The sequence below is a fragment of the Zootoca vivipara genome, chromosome 3 (assembly GCF_965207765.1).
Source record: "Zootoca vivipara chromosome 3, rZooViv2.hap1.1, whole genome shotgun sequence".
Lineage (NCBI taxonomy): Eukaryota > Metazoa > Chordata > Lepidosauria > Squamata > Lacertidae > Zootoca > Zootoca vivipara.
The window spans coordinates 54,989,589-55,008,424 of record NC_142586.1 but is presented as its reverse complement, the minus strand read 5'-3'; the positions used below and the strand labels follow the sequence as shown (position 1 = coordinate 55,008,424).

Below are 18,836 nucleotides of genomic sequence, written 5' to 3'. Positions count from 1 at the left end.
ATTTCCCTTTTTTTTCGCAATAAATCAAGTGTCAGCATGTCATTTTTCTCCAGCAATCTCTTTCTAATACCGAAATCATTTTTATATGCTAACGTATTTTTTTAATTGCATGGCACCGTAAGGCTAATCAGTGCATGAGCAAGTTTGTAATGCTAACCAATAAAACATGATTTTTTTATATTAAAAAACGCACATTTCTCTGCTTTACTGAATGTGACAGAGTCACGCTTTTCATTCACCATTGCTTCTTTTTCCCCACTGTCTGTGATTTGCTTGCCAGGAGGAGCTACTATTCTTACTCCTACTACCTGTAAGTAGAAATGGGTGACTTACTTCTTTACATGTATTGAAGATGCAGTATCCCTTTTCCAAAAAAAGGGGACAAAAAAGTATTAATACTTTGCTACCTTTTTCCATAAAATTTTTATTTTTATTTTTTTAGGAGCTAAACATTTTCTAAGGCTTTTCGCTTTTATTTTTAAAGGGATATTGTATTCTAAATGAATGTAGAAACATTATTTCTATATATCTATTTGTTTCTTTTTGTTTCACTACAATTTAATTTTCATTCTAAAATCAAGTTTGGGCTTCTTTCTAGGTTCATGCAATGTGATAGGTATATTGAAGCACTTTTGGAATGTTTATTCCTACCCGGCTGGCAAAGAGTTAACCCACCTCCAGCCTGACTGACATAGAACTCTGATGGGGGCGGGACTGTGCCCAGTTTAAAAAGGAGGGAGTGTCGGTTTGGTCAGTTAGGAGGGAGAGGGAGGAGGGTGTGGTGGCTTGTATGAAGACAGTGAAGAGGCTAGGAAAACTTAAAGTTAAATGTTTGACTGAGTTTTTTTTTTGTACAACTGGAACAAGGCAAATAAATACATGACACGTTAAAGAAACACTTATGCTTTTAACACAATAAAACTTCATCTCTGTTTTGCCAAAAAGGTCCGTCTTTATTTTTCCAGCGAGGTACCAGGACTCACAGCCATGGTGGCTCAAGAGAGGGCAAAACTCACCTCAGGCAGGGAGGTGGCAGTTTGTGTCCCGAAGTTACACGGAGGAGGCTTAGAAGGGTAACCTGAGGTGCCAAGAAGTTGCCAGAGTGCATAGGGCAAACTTTTACAGTGGGGAATCAAACTGAGGGAGACCCTTTACTGTAGGCAAGAGGTTATTCCATCGGACAGCCTAGAGTTTCTTAAGGTACCAGGTCACGCAAGCTGGAAGGCTCTCCTTACTAAGAAACCCATTAGTAAAAGGGGTTTATTTTTGAAGCGGCAGGAGAAGAGGGTGGGTGTTTTCCCCTCTGGATTCCTGTGTCGCAGTGATAGTAAGAGAGAGTGGGACACTGGTCGTCACAGGTGGCCTTCATGTGTTGGTGTTCTTTTACAAAATAAAAACGTGTAAAATGTGCAGTGGTTGAAGGAAGCTGATGCAGTAATGGGGGTGGAACTAAAGGGCTTCCCCAGTGTACATGGTTCTGACCTACATGTGAGCAATTCATACAGTGGGCTTGTCAGGAGCCCCACATGAAGTAAAAGTGATGCACTTTGTCCACCATCACCCAGCCAGACGAGGGCACAATGGTGGGTGGGTGGGTCGGTAGCTGGCCTCTTGTCAAGTAACAAAAAGACACGAGCCCTCCAAGGCTTCTGTGCATTTTGACTCTTCCCCTCTTGTCCACCAAAAACCACCTAATTATCATTGGGAAAATTGAAGAAGGCTTCTGGGCTCCTTCTCCTCGCTCCTGCCCTGTTCTTCTCCTCACAGTGGGGGAGATGTGATCCAGCAGCTGCTTGAAAGTGATATTTCTTCTGAGCTTGCAATGTTACGCTTTCTTTGAAGCATTTAAGTGCTTGATCTCTCTTACTCTCGGGGAACAGACCTGTCAACGAGATCTATGCCTATCTTGTATGTTGCACATGGGATGTGTCAAATGGTAGCAACAGTCAGAATGGTTTGTAGAAGCATGGACAAAGTTTGAAGCAGCCTAATGCAGGGTTAAAAAAAGCTACTAATTCAAAACAGGCCGCCATATAATACATGTACAGGCCTGCACTTGAATAGAACTGCCCTTCAGTAAATCTGAATCATGTGTTAAATGGAGAGGGTTTTTGAAATATCAATTTTTTAATTAAAAAAACACCTACTTGATAAAAAAAAACAAAAACTACCTAAGCTGCTGTAGCCTGACTTTGTTATCCTTGAGTTTACTATGACAAATTGCAATTCCCTTGCTAAATAACAGTTAGGGCAGCCAGAAGTAATTAAGCTATGCAATTTTCACAAAATAATAGAGGATCTCTACTCCCTTCCTTCTTACTTACCCAACTGCATAGGCTGATGGAGGTGAATGCTGTGGTAGTTAACAATGACTACCTTCTCTCTGCAGCCCCCGACACAAATTGCTGATTGTTCCCAAAACAACAGATTGCATGGCCTGAGCTAGAGTACCAAAGCTATAAGGAGCTGGTGGCTGCTAGCAATACAGATGTGTCCACAAATTAAATATGTTTTACAAATCTATTGCTCTGATTCAGAGCAATGATCACATGCACATAACACTGCTGGGGATTTTGATACCAGTTAGGACTATGGTTAGCCCAAACACAAGTTGTGGGACTGGCATAGGAAAGAGAGTTACTAAGAGAAAAGAGTGGTAGTGCTTTTAATATATGCACCCAACAAAAATCATTTAATGGTGTCTTTCCTGTTGCTCTACCTGTTTGCTTGCTGCTAATACTCTTCGGAGCTCAGTGCATAGAAATACTTAAGATGTCCTCTAAGTTTGGTATCTATAGATCACAGCACCACAGCCTTTTCAGGGAAATTAACTTTTTCATGGTTACCTACTTAGCTACTTGCAAGGCTTTAAGTACTGTTGACTTTTTAGCTTGTCTTAACCAGAAACCTAGCTGCAGTCTTCACTATCTGATAGACTATCCTGAAGGGTTTTATGAAGTCTTATAAGAAGGGGTGCTTCAAAAATGGGTTTTGTGAAATGAAGAGATGGGACTGGTTATTTCCCGCCCCCCTTCCTTCCTAAATGTGGCATTAAGACTGGAAGACTGAGAGCTTTAGTACTGGTATATAGGTGAGAAAAAGCCATCTGAACTATAAAAGCCTTGAACAGTATGATGGGATTAAAGATCAGCAATAACTCTCCTATATTTTTAGTTCTTGCTATCCCATTTTTACACATGTAAAAGTTCTTGACAGCTACAATTCTAAATATAGTCACTGGTAATTTTTAGGGGGAAGTGTATGCAGAGAAACAGAGATTCATGGAGGACCTGCAAATCCATGTATGAAACACAATCACAAAACTGATTTTATGCCATGTCTGCTGCAAATATATAATGAGATGATAGCTGAATATTGGCAATTGCTTCACAAGCAGCTGAAGGAACACCCACTACCACCGCCTCATGTCTTTGTTCCCCCACTCTGGAACGAAGACACAAGACTTTAAAAAGATGGGTCACTAGTTATTAAACGTGTAGGGGTTTGCCCTGAGCATTTAGTTTTTCACCAGTCTTAACTACACTCTAATAGTGCAGGCTTCCAATTGTTAAAGGTAAAAACTAGGAAGGCACTCTGCCCAATTTAAGATAGGCAGTGAGGAGCTCCAAGTTAACTAAATGATGCATGCTTTTGTTTGTTTGTTCGTTCTTCATAAACAATATGCCAAGGAAACACCTGCCACTTGCCTCCCACCCCTGCTGAACAGTCTTGGATAGAATGAAGTGTCATAACTCAAGGGTAACCCTCTTGCCAAAGCACCTTAAACCAGGAAGCAGTAGCAGGATATTTTGTTAGCAGCCCCTCACCATGAAAATGCACAAGGGTGCTCTTCTTCTGCACTTACCACAAGAGGAAGCTTACTTGTGCTTGACACCCATCACACCACTTGCCAACTAGAAAGTTTCACAGGCCTTGTTTAACGCCCTCAAAAGTAAATCACAATGCTGCCTTTAAAGACAAGCTTGCCCCACCCCCACCACCACCAGATTGGTCCAGCCAGCATCACACAGTTGGCTCAACCCCTTACTATGCTTCTTCATGGCATTGAATTGAGGCAAACAGCCCCCCATCCTGGTGCTCCAGGTTGGTAGTGCAGCTGTCTTGTTTACTGAGTGGATGTAGTGTAAATTTAGCCAAGGAACAGCTGTGTTGGGTTGACCCAGAGCAGTTTTCGACTTGCATATGTATTTAACAATTTTTGCTTTCTTGTTTCTATATTCATCCAACTAGTTTTTCCAGAAGTTTCCCAACCAGGTACACATCCAATTAGCGTCAATAATCTTACTGCATAGGGCATTCCAGAACAATTCACTGGGTGGGAAAGTACCTCCAAATTATTTTCCAGTCAAGTTACGTCTTTATTACAAATTATCACTATTTATAAGGCACTGGCCTTGGAAAATGCAGCCACAGCAACTGACACCTAACTCTTTCAATATTTCTCAGAAAGTGAAGCAAGAATGTCCAGGAGAAAGAATAGTCAGGCCAAGAAAGTATGTTGTATGTATGGTCAGTAGTGATAATATTGTGCTACACTCAATGCTTGTGTGGAATCTTAGTAGATGTTTCTGCTTCAGGCTTATTGTGATAAAGTAGCAAAGGGTGAGCAGCACTAAAAAAAACCAACACCTCTAGTGTGGAAGCAGTCTAGGTCTACATGTGACCAAGCACACGAGGGCTGTGTTCCTGAATTTGAGCAGAGATTTATCAGTGCCAAGTATCTGAATGGATCCATATCTTGTTAGCTGTAAGTGCATTTTCTCAATAGTATGAGAAAGAGTGTCTTTGAGTATGTCCGGAGGACATTTTCTTCTTCACCAAATCTAGACATCCCTTACAAGGCAGATCTTTTTTTCTCAAGAGGCATGACTTCTAAGCAAGAACATGTATGCACATTTTAAAGATGCCTGTTACTTATCCATTAATATTCCAGAAATACCTTTCTCAGCTGTTCCTTAAATTATAACGGTGTCTCCTGTTAAGAACATTTTAATACAGTATATGTTTCATACACACATACTTAATACATAGTATACCAACATGTTGTTATTATGCAGTAAATATTATGATAAACTATCCTGATGACAGTTACAGGTAGGTAGCCATGTTGGTCTGACGCAGTCAAAACAAAATTAAAAAATCCTTCCAGTAGCACCTTAGAGACCAACTAAGTTTGTCATAGGTATGAGCTTTCGTGTGCATGCACACTTCCTTAGATACACCGACTTCTGTTTCAGTGTATCTGAAGAAGTGTGCATGCACACGAAAGCTCATACCTATGACAAACTTAGATGGTCTCTAAGGTGCTACTGGAAGGATAGATAGATAGATAAACTTTATTTTGGCCATAGGCCCATAATGCACTGCAACCAAGGATAAAACAGTATAAAACCGGCATACATAAAAACAGTCAGACAAAATAAAAACATAAAAGAATCAGAACAATCAGACAAAATTAGTCCCTCATACAAGGGACTTATGTACAACATTTTTAAACGTTTCAAGTAGTTTTGTGGGGCTTTTAGCTATGGTTAAAACGTTAGTGCATTGCAGGCCTTCATTTTTCATTACTCAGATCAGAAGGTTACTCGAATGATGTAGCTTGATGTCAGTAGTCGTAAAGTAAGTTATGCTGTTTTTTGTAAGAAAGAACTGAAATCAAATATCTTGCTACAAGTAATGTTTTGGTCGGATCATCATCTTGCAGCAGGTATGTTAATTGGGTCTCCAGCGGCTTGTCCGTGGTTTCCAGAATTAGAGGGTACAAGATTTTGGTCCGAGCGGGCGTATGCAGGGGGCAACAAAACAGTATGTGGCTACTGGAAGGATTTTTTTATTTTGTTTATCCTGATGACCTTATTTGGGATTTCACAGTTTTAAATAAACATTTGTCCTGAATGCAGGAGTACTGATGTGATGATGATGATGATGATGATGATGATGATGATTATTATTATTATTATTTGTGTTTAACTGCAAATTGAGTGCTCTGTGTGCAGATGGTGTTTTGTGGTGCTTTATCTGTGAAAAACCACCAATGTTTTACAAATTTTTGTGAACTAATTAGGATAATCTAATGCAGTTGCTTGTACCTTAAGGATTCAGCCCCTCCCAGTGAACATCTAGCTTTTCCCTCTGCATATGACAGTGGTTGCACACTGGTGTGTACAAATGGGAAGGATATCAGCCATATAGGAATGCCTTTGCACGCACAGTTTGGATCCTGTGAGATTCAGTGAACATTGTGAGATTCTGTGAGACTGTGTGAACAGCACAGAATTCTGTTTTTTAAAAGTATAAGCACAGAAGTCAAAATATTGTTCCCCCATTTGCCACACTTCGGGGTGATGGTAGGGAACCTAATTTGTCCTATCAGGTCTCAAAACTTAGCCCACCTTAGGGTTTGGGGCAAACCACGCTCACCTGTCCTCTGAGTGAAGTTATATGATGTCAGGGAAGGGATGATTCAAGCTGCAGCTGCAAAAGAAAAAATAGGAATACAGTGGGTGCTCTCATTCTTTCTTTGTGGTGGGTGCAGGCAGCCCTGGGTGTCACCACTGAGGGGGAGTGACAAAATGACGGGCAGCACTCACTGCGGAGCCTGCAGCCCTGGGAGAGACGCGGTGGCTTGGGCGCGCACAGGCTCCGCGCTGCCCAAACGGTCTGCCTGCTGACCCCACCCCACCCCCCGGCTGTAGGGCGGCTGAGTGGGAGGAGGCAGGCAGAACTCCCAATTCTACCCACTTGAAAGCCAGTCCAAACTGAAATATTTCCAACTTATTTCTGAGTCAGTGCGGTTAGGCTGCAGGTTTCTAAAGATGAAAAGTACCCAAGTTGAACACCCTTCCTGTGCAAGTTCCTTTCCAGACATTACAACGGCAACTCATCATGTGAAACTGCAAGGCACTTGAACATTTCCGTGGTTTTGGGTACCAGAATGTCTAAAGCTGCTCTTAAGTTTGAGAGATTTGGTACTGTTATATGTTATTGATCACCAGATAGAAAAATTATGATGACTTTCATTTTTTTGCTTTTTTCTTTTGGCTTTTGGCTGGGCAGCAAACTTGCCAAGAAACGCAAAGATGCAATGGGAAACGCCAGGCAAGAAATGACCCATATGGTGAATGCAATGGACAGGAGTTACGCTGATCAAAGCACGCTTCATGCAGAGGACCCTCTCTCGGTCACCTTTATGGATTCCCATAACTTCAGCCCCAGATGTAAGTACAGCTTAAATGGTCGTTGTAATTGAAGCTGGCAACTTAGGTACTTTGTTTCTGTGTATAGGTGCTCTGTAGAGGTGCTGTTACATTTACACTAAATAAATTAATTTAGTGAGACACTTGAACCATGCAACATTCACACCCAACCCCCGATTTTGAGTGATGGCCCCCCTCTTCCAGCAACTCCCAGTAGCAGTACAGCTGTACGTTGGATCTCAAGCGCCTTGGCTTCCAAACAAATCAGCTCCCAAACAACTGAAACCCGGAAGTGAGTGTTCCAGTTTTAGAAGCCGAACGTCTGCCGTGGCTTCCATGGCTTCCAATTGGCTGTGGGACGGTCCTTGGTTTCCAAACGGTTCCAGGAGTCGAACAGACTCCCAGAACGCATTCTGTTTGGGAACCAAGGTACGTCTTTATTGGTTCAGGAAGATCCCTCTCAGGACAAACCCCCAGAGAGTATTTTTGGTAGGCATGGTTGGATGCAGGGCGTTGGGAACTTCCCATCCATGATCTATATACAGTACTGTACAAATGTAGTATAATGTGACAGCCCTCTAAGGCATTCAAAGTACATTGTTGACTTAGCTGGTCCCTTTCCTAACTAGTGTTAGGCTCAGAGATTGCTACAAGCTGTTTGGGAGAAAAAACTAGGTACCTTTTTGCCCAGCCTAGTTATTTCTACCATTTTCTAGGTGGTAATGTAATAGCAAGCACGATGGTAGCATTATTAAGAAAAGAGCGTATGTTGTCCCTTCTTTTCTTAGCCAAGATAAATCAATTAACCCGTGGTAACTCTCTCAGTGCCTTGCTGTGCACTGTTCTAGTGACAGACGTAGGTCTATACATCGAATTTTCTACTTGAAGGGTAGGTTAAAGACACTATGGGGGATTCAATTTGAGAGGGGTGGTAGATGACCTCTTCTCCTCAGTCTCAGGTTTGTACCTTGAAATATATTTCCCCCTTCCCTACTGGAACAATTTGTTCCATTAGTTCCTGCAAGAGTGGGAGAAAGACCCTGCAGGAACCCAATCGAAGCATGAGGGAGAAGACCTCCTTCTCCACAGGTCTTCCACAGGAGGGTGGCCTTGTCCCTCACCCTTGAATTTGGCTTCCAACCCTCTCTCTAAAATTAGCTGGACTGTAATGCAATGGAAGGCCAATTTTAAGACGTTTGTGCTTAAGCAGTTGATTTGGGCTGCCAAAGCCTCCACAGTCCTTGGCTGTTCCCAAAGACCGCTGATTATTAGCCAGTGAAATCAGAAATTCTTTTCATGCTTAGAAATAATTTGGAAGTGTTAAAAGCTCACTTTTCCTTTAAAATGAGTGTTTGTGAGCCCATGGAGTTCTTTTCCATGCCTGCCTTGGGAGAACGTCTCCAAGATACCTAAAACGAACTGTATGTAAATTAGGGTTAATATGCCATAATTTAGTACTAGTGTAAAAGTGAGGTGTCCACTTGCTGATTTAAGTACTTGTGATGTTTCACTTTTCTTTCATCAGAGAATTTGTTGATGAATGTTTCAATCAAGGGCATTTCAGCTACGCCCTGTGAAAAACACAGGGTGCATTTAGACTAGCACTGAGTTTCTAATAGCAGCAATTGCTTCCTAACTGTTCAATTAGCGTTGGCAGCTGCACTGGCAAAACTACCTGAGAGTTTACTCTATGGCTGTCAAGCAGCAAATGCTTAGACGATAGCCTAATTGGGTCGTAGTGGATAATTTTGTGCGTTTATGGCATTGTGTAAAATGCAAATATTGCTTTCAACAAAGCAGACTGTGTATTCTCTGTTTCACTAATAGACACTGCTATGTGACTTTATAAAATTATCTATGTTTCTTTATTGATAAAACAAAAAACACACCAATTGAAGGTAATATATTTCTTCACGAGCTTTGTTTTCCTGCAGTGCCCAATGATCCACTTGTGCCGACTGCTGTGTTAGGTGAGGACCTAGTCCATAATCTCTTCCTTCATGGATTTCATCTCCTTGCATGGTTTATAACTCCTGTCAACCAATATATTTATTGGGTGTCTAAACAGCTTGTTTCAGACTGAAAATACAAGCCCGCTGTTGGCAGAACATTCGGGTGTGCTCATTTTCCTCGGGCAGCATCAAATAGTCAGGAGAAATGAACGGCCTTCGTGGGCTTGAAATGTGCACGGAAAGCTGGTTTCTCCCTCACTTTGGAAGGCTAATTGTTGGTTTTCACAGCTTAATTGGTGGTTGCTTCGGTGACATTTTTGTTTTCAAAGCTGACCTTGCTTTAGAAACAGTGGTGGTTTCACATATTCAACCTGATATGGTAGTGTGATAATGGATGCTTCCAAAAAGGCACTTATTGTAGGATCAGTGCTACTCATGTATGATGTAGGCAGGTTCCTTTCAGTGTCCACACAACGTGTCAGCATCAAAATACCAGTCTGCATTTAATCCCCATTTCCCCTTGCCAACAGCAAAGTCCAATGAGGTTTTTTTTTGTTTTTAAAGAGTAGCGACCAGTTTGCAGCAACTGACTTTTTAGCCATATTTTGCTCCTGTCTGGAAGCACCCTATATCGTAGATCTTCTGCAAAATAAAATTTGCTTTTAAAACTAAAAACTGGCATTGAAATAATAACCAACTGATACTGCAAAGTTTGTTTTGAAGCACCACCGCTGCAAACTACAGTCATACCTCGGGTTGCAAACGCTGCGGATTGCGCGTTTTCGGGTTGCGCTCCACGCCAAACCCAGAAGTACTGGAATGGGTTACTTCCGGGTTTCGGTGCTCGTGCATGCGCAGAAACAAAATTATGTCATGCGCAGAAGCGCCGAATCATGTCGCACGCGTGAGCAGATGCGGCGCTGCGGGTTGCGAATACGCCTCCCGCACGTATCACGTTCGCAAACAGAGGTATGACTGTACTGGGGAAACCAGAGCACAAAGAAGGAGGATTCCGAAACCAATATGAAAGATCAGAAAGGGACTTTTCAAGAGACAAGACTAAATAGAAAATGAGTATTCAGCTTGTATTGTTTAGAGTTGCCTTCCCCAAAGGAGACAGTCCTTAGCTTTAAGGGTGCTGTTGAGTCCCACTTTCGAGATGCATATTTCCCATTTGTACTACTCTGTGACCCAGACAGCCAGTTAACTAGCTTCCTTCTTAGAAAATATATTACCTAGTGGCAGTTTCCCATGCCCTGGTTAGCTTACTTTACATGGGGCTGCTTTTGAAGGCTGGTTGGGCTGTTAACAGTGACATCTGGAAACAAGCACATCCTGTTCTTTACTAGCTACCAATTTGTTTCCACGTACAATTTGAAGGGTTGACTTTGACCATAAAGCTATAAACAGCCTAGGACCTGGCATCTGAAGGACCACCTCCTCCTGTATGGACCTACCTAATTGTTGAAATCATTGTAGGAGTCCCACTTCTAGCGCACCCATGTTCTTTAAATGTGGTGGGTGTCCACCAGCGACAGGGCCTTGCAAGTAGCACCTCATCTGTACAATTTTCACCTCTTGTGTGTGTTTTCCCACCCATGTTTTGAATGGCTTAAGAAGTGTGACTGGTGGTTTGACATAACTTTTGTTTTTTCTTATTTATTTATTTATTTACTTGCTTGCTTGCTTGCTTGCTGAGCATTTTCAGTAATATTGGAATCTCCCTGGGAGATTTTATATTGAAGGGTGAGGTAGAATTTTTTAAAATAAATATAAGAGAAAAGGGTCTATCAAATATCCTGGTCCCGAGTAATTTCGGGTTTTATAAGTCAAAGCCCGCAACTGGCAGTGCATCCAGAAACACAATGTCTTCAAATCTGTGCAGTTCAATTGAACCAATGCAAGTTTGAAATTATCTACGAGGGAAAGTCCATTAAAATGCACAGAGGTAATCTAACCTAGATGTTACAAGAGCCTAGATAGGAGAAGAAAAGACTAAGGAGTGAACCCGATACAAGTTTGGAGTGAAGTCCCTAAGATGGTTGGATGGCACCATGTACGCCTCTTTTTGGCAACTCCTGCAGCCAAGCTGGTGCCAAAACGTATTGCCGTGCTTTCATTTGGACCACATCAGCGATGCTGAGGGGCGAGTCTTGCTGTCTGGGCATCCCAGGACCTCCATACACACTGCCCAGGCTTGCACCTCAGAGAAGTCCCTTTGTTGCTGCTAATGCAGCCCTTTGCCTTCACCCCCAGAGGCGCACTCCATTTCCCTTCAACACAGACGAATGCAAACAATAATAGATGGGAGGGACTACAGCCATAGCACTTCGTGTCACAAGTGCTACTTGAACAAGGAGTGTAAGGTCCAGATTTAATGGCACCGTCAGCCTGCCAGTGCACTTCCCACAGAGTAGGCCAAAGGCTATCAAAGCATCAGTAGTACCGCATTGTTGTTAAGGATGAGGCCTAACAAACTCAGTCCAGACATTATCAGATCCAGAAACCCATTCAACATTTCTGTTGCCATTCCCAGTCCATATCTGCAGACAGCTTAATCCTGAAGCATAATCAGCATGTGAATCAAGATAGAGTTTTATGGAACCTACCTGGCAGGTAGCAGCAACCCTTAATACATTGTCTCCCATACAGTAATCCAGAAGGATATCTTAGTTGAATCAAAGGCCAGCATAGGAACATTTGTTTTATCTTTTTCCTAGCATAAATCAACCAGTAGTGCAACCAAATGAACTCAAGTGCTAAATGCTGGCCAGAAACTGCATTGAAATGGATCCAAACTCAAGTGGAAACTGATCTATACCCAAAAAGCTCATCACCATATAGTGACCGCCTCAAATTCCCATACCCTTTGCCATATTGAATTCAAGCATCCCCTCCCCAAAATACATGGCAGTTTTGGGGCTTTGGAACATCATTTTATAACATGAGGAATAAAAAATTTAGATGTCCGTGTTTCAGGCCCTTTGGAACTTGTTATAACTTTCAGAGCTAAAAGAGTTAGGCCAGAATCCAAAAAAAACATTTTAGCTGTTATCTAAGGTTTGACCACATCCCATGGGACTGCTTCATTTTTCCCAGCTTTGAACTACATATTCCCATACCATATCACAAACTGTTTTTAAAAATACCCCCGTTTTTGTTTTTAAAAAGCAGCTTACAATGTGGCCCAGGAAGTGTTGTTTCGAGAACCATACTTCACCATCTTATCTTAGGTGGATGGAGCTAGTTCATTGTACATATTACATTTTTATCTTGCCCTTATGATAAGGAGCTTAGGTTGGCTTCCATGGTTCCCTTTCCCCTTTATTCTTTAAAAAACTTTGTGGAGTAGGCTGGGAATTTGCCCAAGGTCATTCCATGGGCTTCATGAATGGGTAGGGATGTGAAATCAGGTCTAATATACTATAATACCGTACTAGCCCCAACTCAGGACTCTATAGCTGGTCAGGTATATGGATGTGGGTCTCCTATGCACACATTGAGCATTGTATCAAATGCCCCATGCTTTTTCTTCAGCCATTTAGTAATGATTTGATTACAGCTTTAAATTATAATTAACATATCCAAATAATTGCTAATTTTAAACTCGCTGATTGGGTGCTGTTTTCCTAATCCTTTTCATCAAGAGGCTCTTGCTGCCATGTACTCACTAAACAAGTATATTTGATGTGACATTAGAGCTATCAAAAGCTCCAACTGAGTTAGGTGAAACAAATCTTTTGACATGCAAAGGTTAATCTGTTCGAATTTTAGTGAGACAGGCAGCTGTGAAGAGCAACCCCAGGGCAAAACTGAAAGGCGGCCTGACAGTTTCAGCATGCATTCACATCACAGTGTGGTTTGTTGTTTGTTGTTCATTGACAAATATTATTTACGTGAGGCAAAATGTCTTAGTTGGAGTTCATGAGAGCTTGTATTTATGTTAGAGATTTGATACCATTGCTCATTCTTCCTTTTTTTATATATTTGACATTTCATTTCATTTCATACATAAAAAAATGGCTTTGTAATATGTGCATGTCTGTGGTGATTAAAATGGCACAAAGTTGTTTAGATTTCTTTACGATTCCAAAATTGTAGAAGCTATTTTGGTTACCATTGTTACCAAGCTTCTACAGCTTTTAAGCTTAAGCTTTGACTGTTTTGTAACATAAAAAAAGTTTTCGAATGTCTCAAGATTTATTTGCTTTTTTTAATGCTTCAATGGGCTACAGTCCCTATAACTGGTAAGTATTTGAGGAGACAGGGTGAGTGTGCTGAGATGTCGCCCTGAACCATAGAGCACACAGCCATGAAACATAGTTTCAAGTTAGCTTATTTCAAACAAACCATAATTAACATTAACCAGGGTTTTAGCTGTTCACACAACATCCATTACTGTTCAGAATCAAAGTATTACTAAACGAAAGCTTCTAAACTAATCCTCCTCAGAAGAGGGAAACTGGGATTGCACAAGTCTAAGCCTTGCATAGGCTGATCCCCATCCTGTGGAACCATGGTTTAGTATATTGTGTGAATGTTGGCTGGGTAAATGAAGTGATTTATATTACAAGATATATGGCATAATGAATGAAATACTATCTTTAACATGACTTTGATTTGTCATTCACACTGTTACTCAGTTTAATGAAGCACACGATGATTCAAATTAAAACCCCATGAGATCGTTTAAGGAGCAGGGTTATTTACTTTAATATAATAACATGATTGCTTTTCTGGTACTTAAAAATGACTTTGGATTTGATCTTTGTTGGACTTTGATATGTCTGTTTTGAAATAGGACCCTTCTTTGTTCAGTTCAAATGTTTCTGGTGGAGGCAGATCAGGGTGGAAGAAGTAAATTCCTAAAATTCAGATTGGGAATGCAAGTAATCTGCTACCAAATTGGAAGCTTCTGTGTTCTTTCCAGCATCTTGTACAAGATTGGTTCAAAATAAATGTGAAATAGTTGTAAAGCTCTGCCATACAATACTGTGGCTGGCAAGCAGCTGGATAGGGCTCTAGCACGCTAGACAAGTGGATTCTTATAGTCATTCTGAAGTTGCCAAACCCAAGTTTAAATTTGAACATATACCTATGTCAGTGGAGTGGGATTTCAGTTTAAGGAGTTGATGTGTTTGAAAATGTGAAGGGCCTTTAGCTGTATCTGATTGTACTGATTGTAACATCGGCGCTTCATTTTATGGTGTGTACACTAGGTACTCTGATCATCAGATTAACCTTTATTTGTTAATGTATATTCTTCTCTAAAGCAATCTGTGTTGCTTAACTAGGTAACTATGTTATAATTAATATAATGCAAAATTGGCAAAGCTGGATCAGATCAGGGTAGTGAGATGGATTTTCCAGAAAATTTTGAACAGGGGTAGCTTGTACAGGGAAATTTTAAGTTTACAGTGAGTTTTTTTCTGATGTCCCGGAGAGTGGTGTTTTTTGACATGCTTTTTTTACATGTTTATCATAAGAAAATTACATTATGTTAATTTTTTGTCTAAATACATCACAAATGTTTGACCAGAAATACACGAGAAGGAAAAACTAAAGCATGCAATGTGGTCTAAATGGCATATAATGTAAAAGAAATTGTGCTGGAATACTTGTAAAAAATTAAAAACAATAGCACGTACTTCCCCTGCATTGTTTACAGGGGATGGGGCCAAAGGTACAGAAAACTGTTGCCACTAATAAATTTGAGCAAGGCAAAGAAGTTTGCATGAGTATGCTGAACCACATACTTGCTGAAAACATTAACTACAACTTTAAAACCGGAAACTTGCCTAATACTGTATTTGCATTTGGCATCCACTCATTGCTACTTAATGAACTTCCAAAAATTGGGGGGGGGGGGAATCCATGGTAAAATTAAGCAGTGGGGTTTTTTCTTTGGGGGGGGGCATTTTTCCAACCTGCACCACTGGATGAAGTGAGTTTTGTCCGTTCTGTTTCTGGTGCCTGGGCAAAATACCTCCAAAAACACTTAAGCAGAGTGTAAAGACAACAGCCCTCTCTAAAAACAAGATCCCTCTGAGACTCTTGAAGGCCAACAATGGTTCGGTTTATGTTGCACGTACCGATTATCTCAGGGTGAACTCTTTTTGTGCAATGGTTCTTTTTTCTCCCCCCCCCAAAAAAAATCCCCATTGGTACATGAATTACCTCTGTGCAGCAGCCATAAAGTGTAAAGCCAGCCTCTGGTCCAAGCAAAGATTGACAGCTTTGCTTGAAGCATTTACTCTTACCGTGTTTTTAAGGGAAGATAGATCACAAAGAGAAAGTCCATGTGAGCTTGTAGCAGGTTTTGAGGGCTCCAAGGCAGCCGTAAATAATGGAAGGTTACTGCATACTCAGTAAGTATATGGGGCATATAGAGGTTGCAATAGTGTTGTAAGCTACCCCAAGGCCCATCAGCTGTATACAAAAGTTGAACAGCAGTTTGAGCCTATTCTGGCAATTTGTGCTGACTAGAGTTGGCCAACTCAAACTGAGTTCAACCGTTTACTGCTGGATAGTGAATTTGATTTTAAAAAGGTGGGGAGTGTAAAATTATCTCTTGTGCTGTCATCCTGCCTAGTGCTCGAGATAGGAACAGACCTTTTTCCAAAACAATGCTTTTCAAAAAGCCAGAACACATTTGTTGTGTGCACATTCCTTATTGCGTCTTCCAAAACCTTTACAGAGTGCGGCAGCGAGCTGATTTAAAACTGGAATGTATCTTGGAGTATTTGAGTTTCATTCTTATTCTCTGGATTAATATCACCACAGATGAAAACCACAGTGCAACAGCAGAGTCAAGTCGTCTGCTCGATGTGCCTCGCTACCTCTGCGAAGGAACAGAATCCCCATACCAGACAGGCCAACTTCATCCTGCTATAAGAGTAGCTGATTTGCTGCAGCATATCAACCTCATGAAAACATCCGACAGCTATGGTTTTAAAGAAGAATATGAGGTAAAAAATGTCAACAGCTGTGTTTTTCAATAACTTAGGAGAGGCCCGTTGAGAGTACAGCTTCTTGTTTTCACAAGTTCTTAATTACAAGAAGATTAAATGAATGTTTAATTGGGATTAAATTGTTAAAAGACCACTTCTCTGTGAACCATGAGTCAATGGAATAATCCCAAAGAGAAACTCTGAAATTTCATTCCTTTAAATGCTATGTCATAAAGCACTAGAAAGGGTGTGCTTGGAACATCCACTCTCTACCGAAAGTCCCCCCTGTTCTGAAGCATTCTTAAGTCAGCTATTTTAACAGTGATATTTATGTACAGATAACTGGCTGTTATCAAGGTATGGCGAGAGTAGGATTGTGGTAGGTGGATCCATCCAACCCTACCTGGTTTCAGGCTTTTGGTTGGCCACTGTGGGAAATGGGGTGGTAGACTAGATAGGCCACTGGACCATAGCTGCCAAGTTTTCCCTTTTCTCGCGAGGAAGCCTATTCAGCATAAGGGAAAATCCCTTAAAATAAGGGATAACTTGGCAGCTATGCACCGGACTCCTTATGTTGGTGTGCATAAACCCTGTAAAAAATTCAGGATACAGGGACAGTGAACAGAGCCTATAGCAGAAGCAGATTTTGGCCAGTGTGACCACATTGGGAGCTGACGCTAGAGGGCGCTGCAGGGCTTTGCAACTATAATGCAGTGAACTGAGAGAACAGAAGGCAAGGAGCAGGGGGCGCCAAATTTTTGCCTCATACAGGACTGAATTTTTAAAGACCAAAATCTGCCACTGCCCATAGCCATGTTTGAACAGCATGGCTAAGCCATAAAAAGGACTTTGCTGTGAATGAGAAGCAGGCTAGTGCAAGTCCATATTGTAGTGTTTCACTCAAGAAATACTTGATTTATTTTTGTCACTGTGACAGAAATAATTTTTAACTGGGAAATTCTTTCTTCACATGTTTACCTATTTGTTGTTGGACCATTAATGTTATTTGTATTTGGGATGGAGAAACAGAAAAAAGCAAGAAACACACACTTTTTGCAGTTTAAAGGCCTTGAATTTGCTCAGTGTTTGCTTCTGCCCCCATCAGAAGTTTCCAGACCAGTTATTACATTTATTTCTAATGGAAAAAATGTAGATGGTTGCTATTCTGAATGCTAAAACAAATGTTGAAATAAATGCAAAAATATGTGTGAATTATAATTTCATCTCCCTCCCTCCCCTTTTTTTCCATAAAGAGCTTCTTTGAAGGACAGTCAGCTTCTTGGGATGTGGCAAAAAAGGATCAAAACAGAACAAAGAATAGATATGGAAACATTATTGCATGTAAGTTAAAAGTGGATATTTAATTATGTTGATGAATATTTAGTAAACTCATACAGCATACCTGGTTCCCCCACCCATCCAGTTTCCATATCTGGTAGATTTGGCTGAGAAATGGTGACTGAGCATCATGGGTGAGTCTGAGTGGAGATCTGAACAGCTCTCCCTATTCCTGGTCCATCACTTTTATCACTACACCACATTGATTATATGTACACGATACAGATTATAGGGCCACAATTGTTGACTGAATCACATTTTAGCTTTATAATGAGAAATCAGGGGAAGTTAAGCTTATTTATGTATAGATAAAGGGCAGTTTTAAATAATATTATAATAATCAGAAGTGAATGAAGGAATGAGAGAAAGTGACATTTTGGCTGGAGGGGTAGATACAAATGAAAAGGTTTTTTTCCTGCAAACCAAGTTCCCCTCTCTTTAGTTCTTTTTAAATTTGAATTAACATTTCACCGCGTTTCTGTTACACTGCTACACCATATTTGATTTTTCAGTTGTTTACTGTTGGTGCATTCTGATGCAGTGATTAGAATCAAAGAACCCTGACGGATCCTCAGGAGTAAAGCTTTTGATAGTTAAGACCAAAGCACAAACAAAAATTGATTACCATTTTACAACAAGAATAGCATCTGCTATCATGGTGCTAGTGGGAAAACAGCTGATAAAGGCTTAGTTTTCTCTGTCCATCATATTCAGATGTGTGAAAGAGTATGCATTCAAATCACAATTTTTCAAGAGCTGAACATTTTAGTGATCGTGGTGGGCCAGGTTCTTAACTGTTCAGGGTCCAGTTCACATGCTACCTTTGGTAGTGATAAAGGCACCAAGAGATTACACCATGTGGCATTATTGCTTGGTGAATCGTTATTCTGTGTTTTTTTGTGGCTTTCCTTCTGAAAAGCCTTTTTATTCCACCAGGGGATGGGGATTAAATAGGACTGTGAGTGCATCTTCTTCCTCCCCCTTCCTCCAATACGCTGATAATTTCTCTGGTGGCCTTTCCCAATCGCCCTGCTTGTGAACTAATTCCATCAATCCATTTGAGTGGGCCAGCCTTTCCCACCAGATGTTTTGGACTGCGGCTCCCGGACAGTTGTAGCATAAAAATATCTGGAGGGGGCTAGGACGGGGAGAACTGTACTAGAGTGATGTACAGCATATCCATGTCACTGCAAATCCACATAAATGACAGCGTTAAAAGTAAATTTCTCATATGACAGGTTGCTCTTGAGCTAAAGCTCATCACAATGAAGCAGCTGCCACATGGAACTATTTAAAGTAGCTGTCATGCACCAAAGACTGAACTAAGCTATGAAGTCTAGTTTAAGACAGCTATATATACCCCTACTTATCACCAT

The 18,836-nt window shown here is 40.9% G+C and overlaps 1 protein-coding gene across 8 annotated transcripts in view; it reads left to right on the top strand.

Annotated features, from left to right (window-relative positions):
* The window catches only part of PTPRK (protein tyrosine phosphatase receptor type K), a 340,055-nt gene that overhangs the window by 299,543 nt on the left and 21,676 nt on the right, over positions 1 to 18,836 (top strand). For 4 of the 8 annotated variants that reach the window (XM_035109041.3, XM_088666120.1, XM_035109042.3 and 1 more), the window contains exons 15-18: positions 7,081 to 7,241; positions 9,155 to 9,190; positions 15,956 to 16,140; positions 17,376 to 17,463. In XM_035109041.3, coding sequence (XP_034964932.3) covers positions 7,081 to 7,241; positions 9,155 to 9,190; positions 15,956 to 16,140; positions 17,376 to 17,463 — 470 coding nt within the window. The remainder of the gene's footprint in view (positions 1 to 7,080; positions 7,242 to 9,154; positions 9,191 to 15,955; positions 16,141 to 17,375; positions 17,464 to 18,836) is intronic. The other 4 variants (XM_035109047.3, XM_035109045.3, XM_035109048.3 and 1 more) reach the window with 1 other exon arrangement.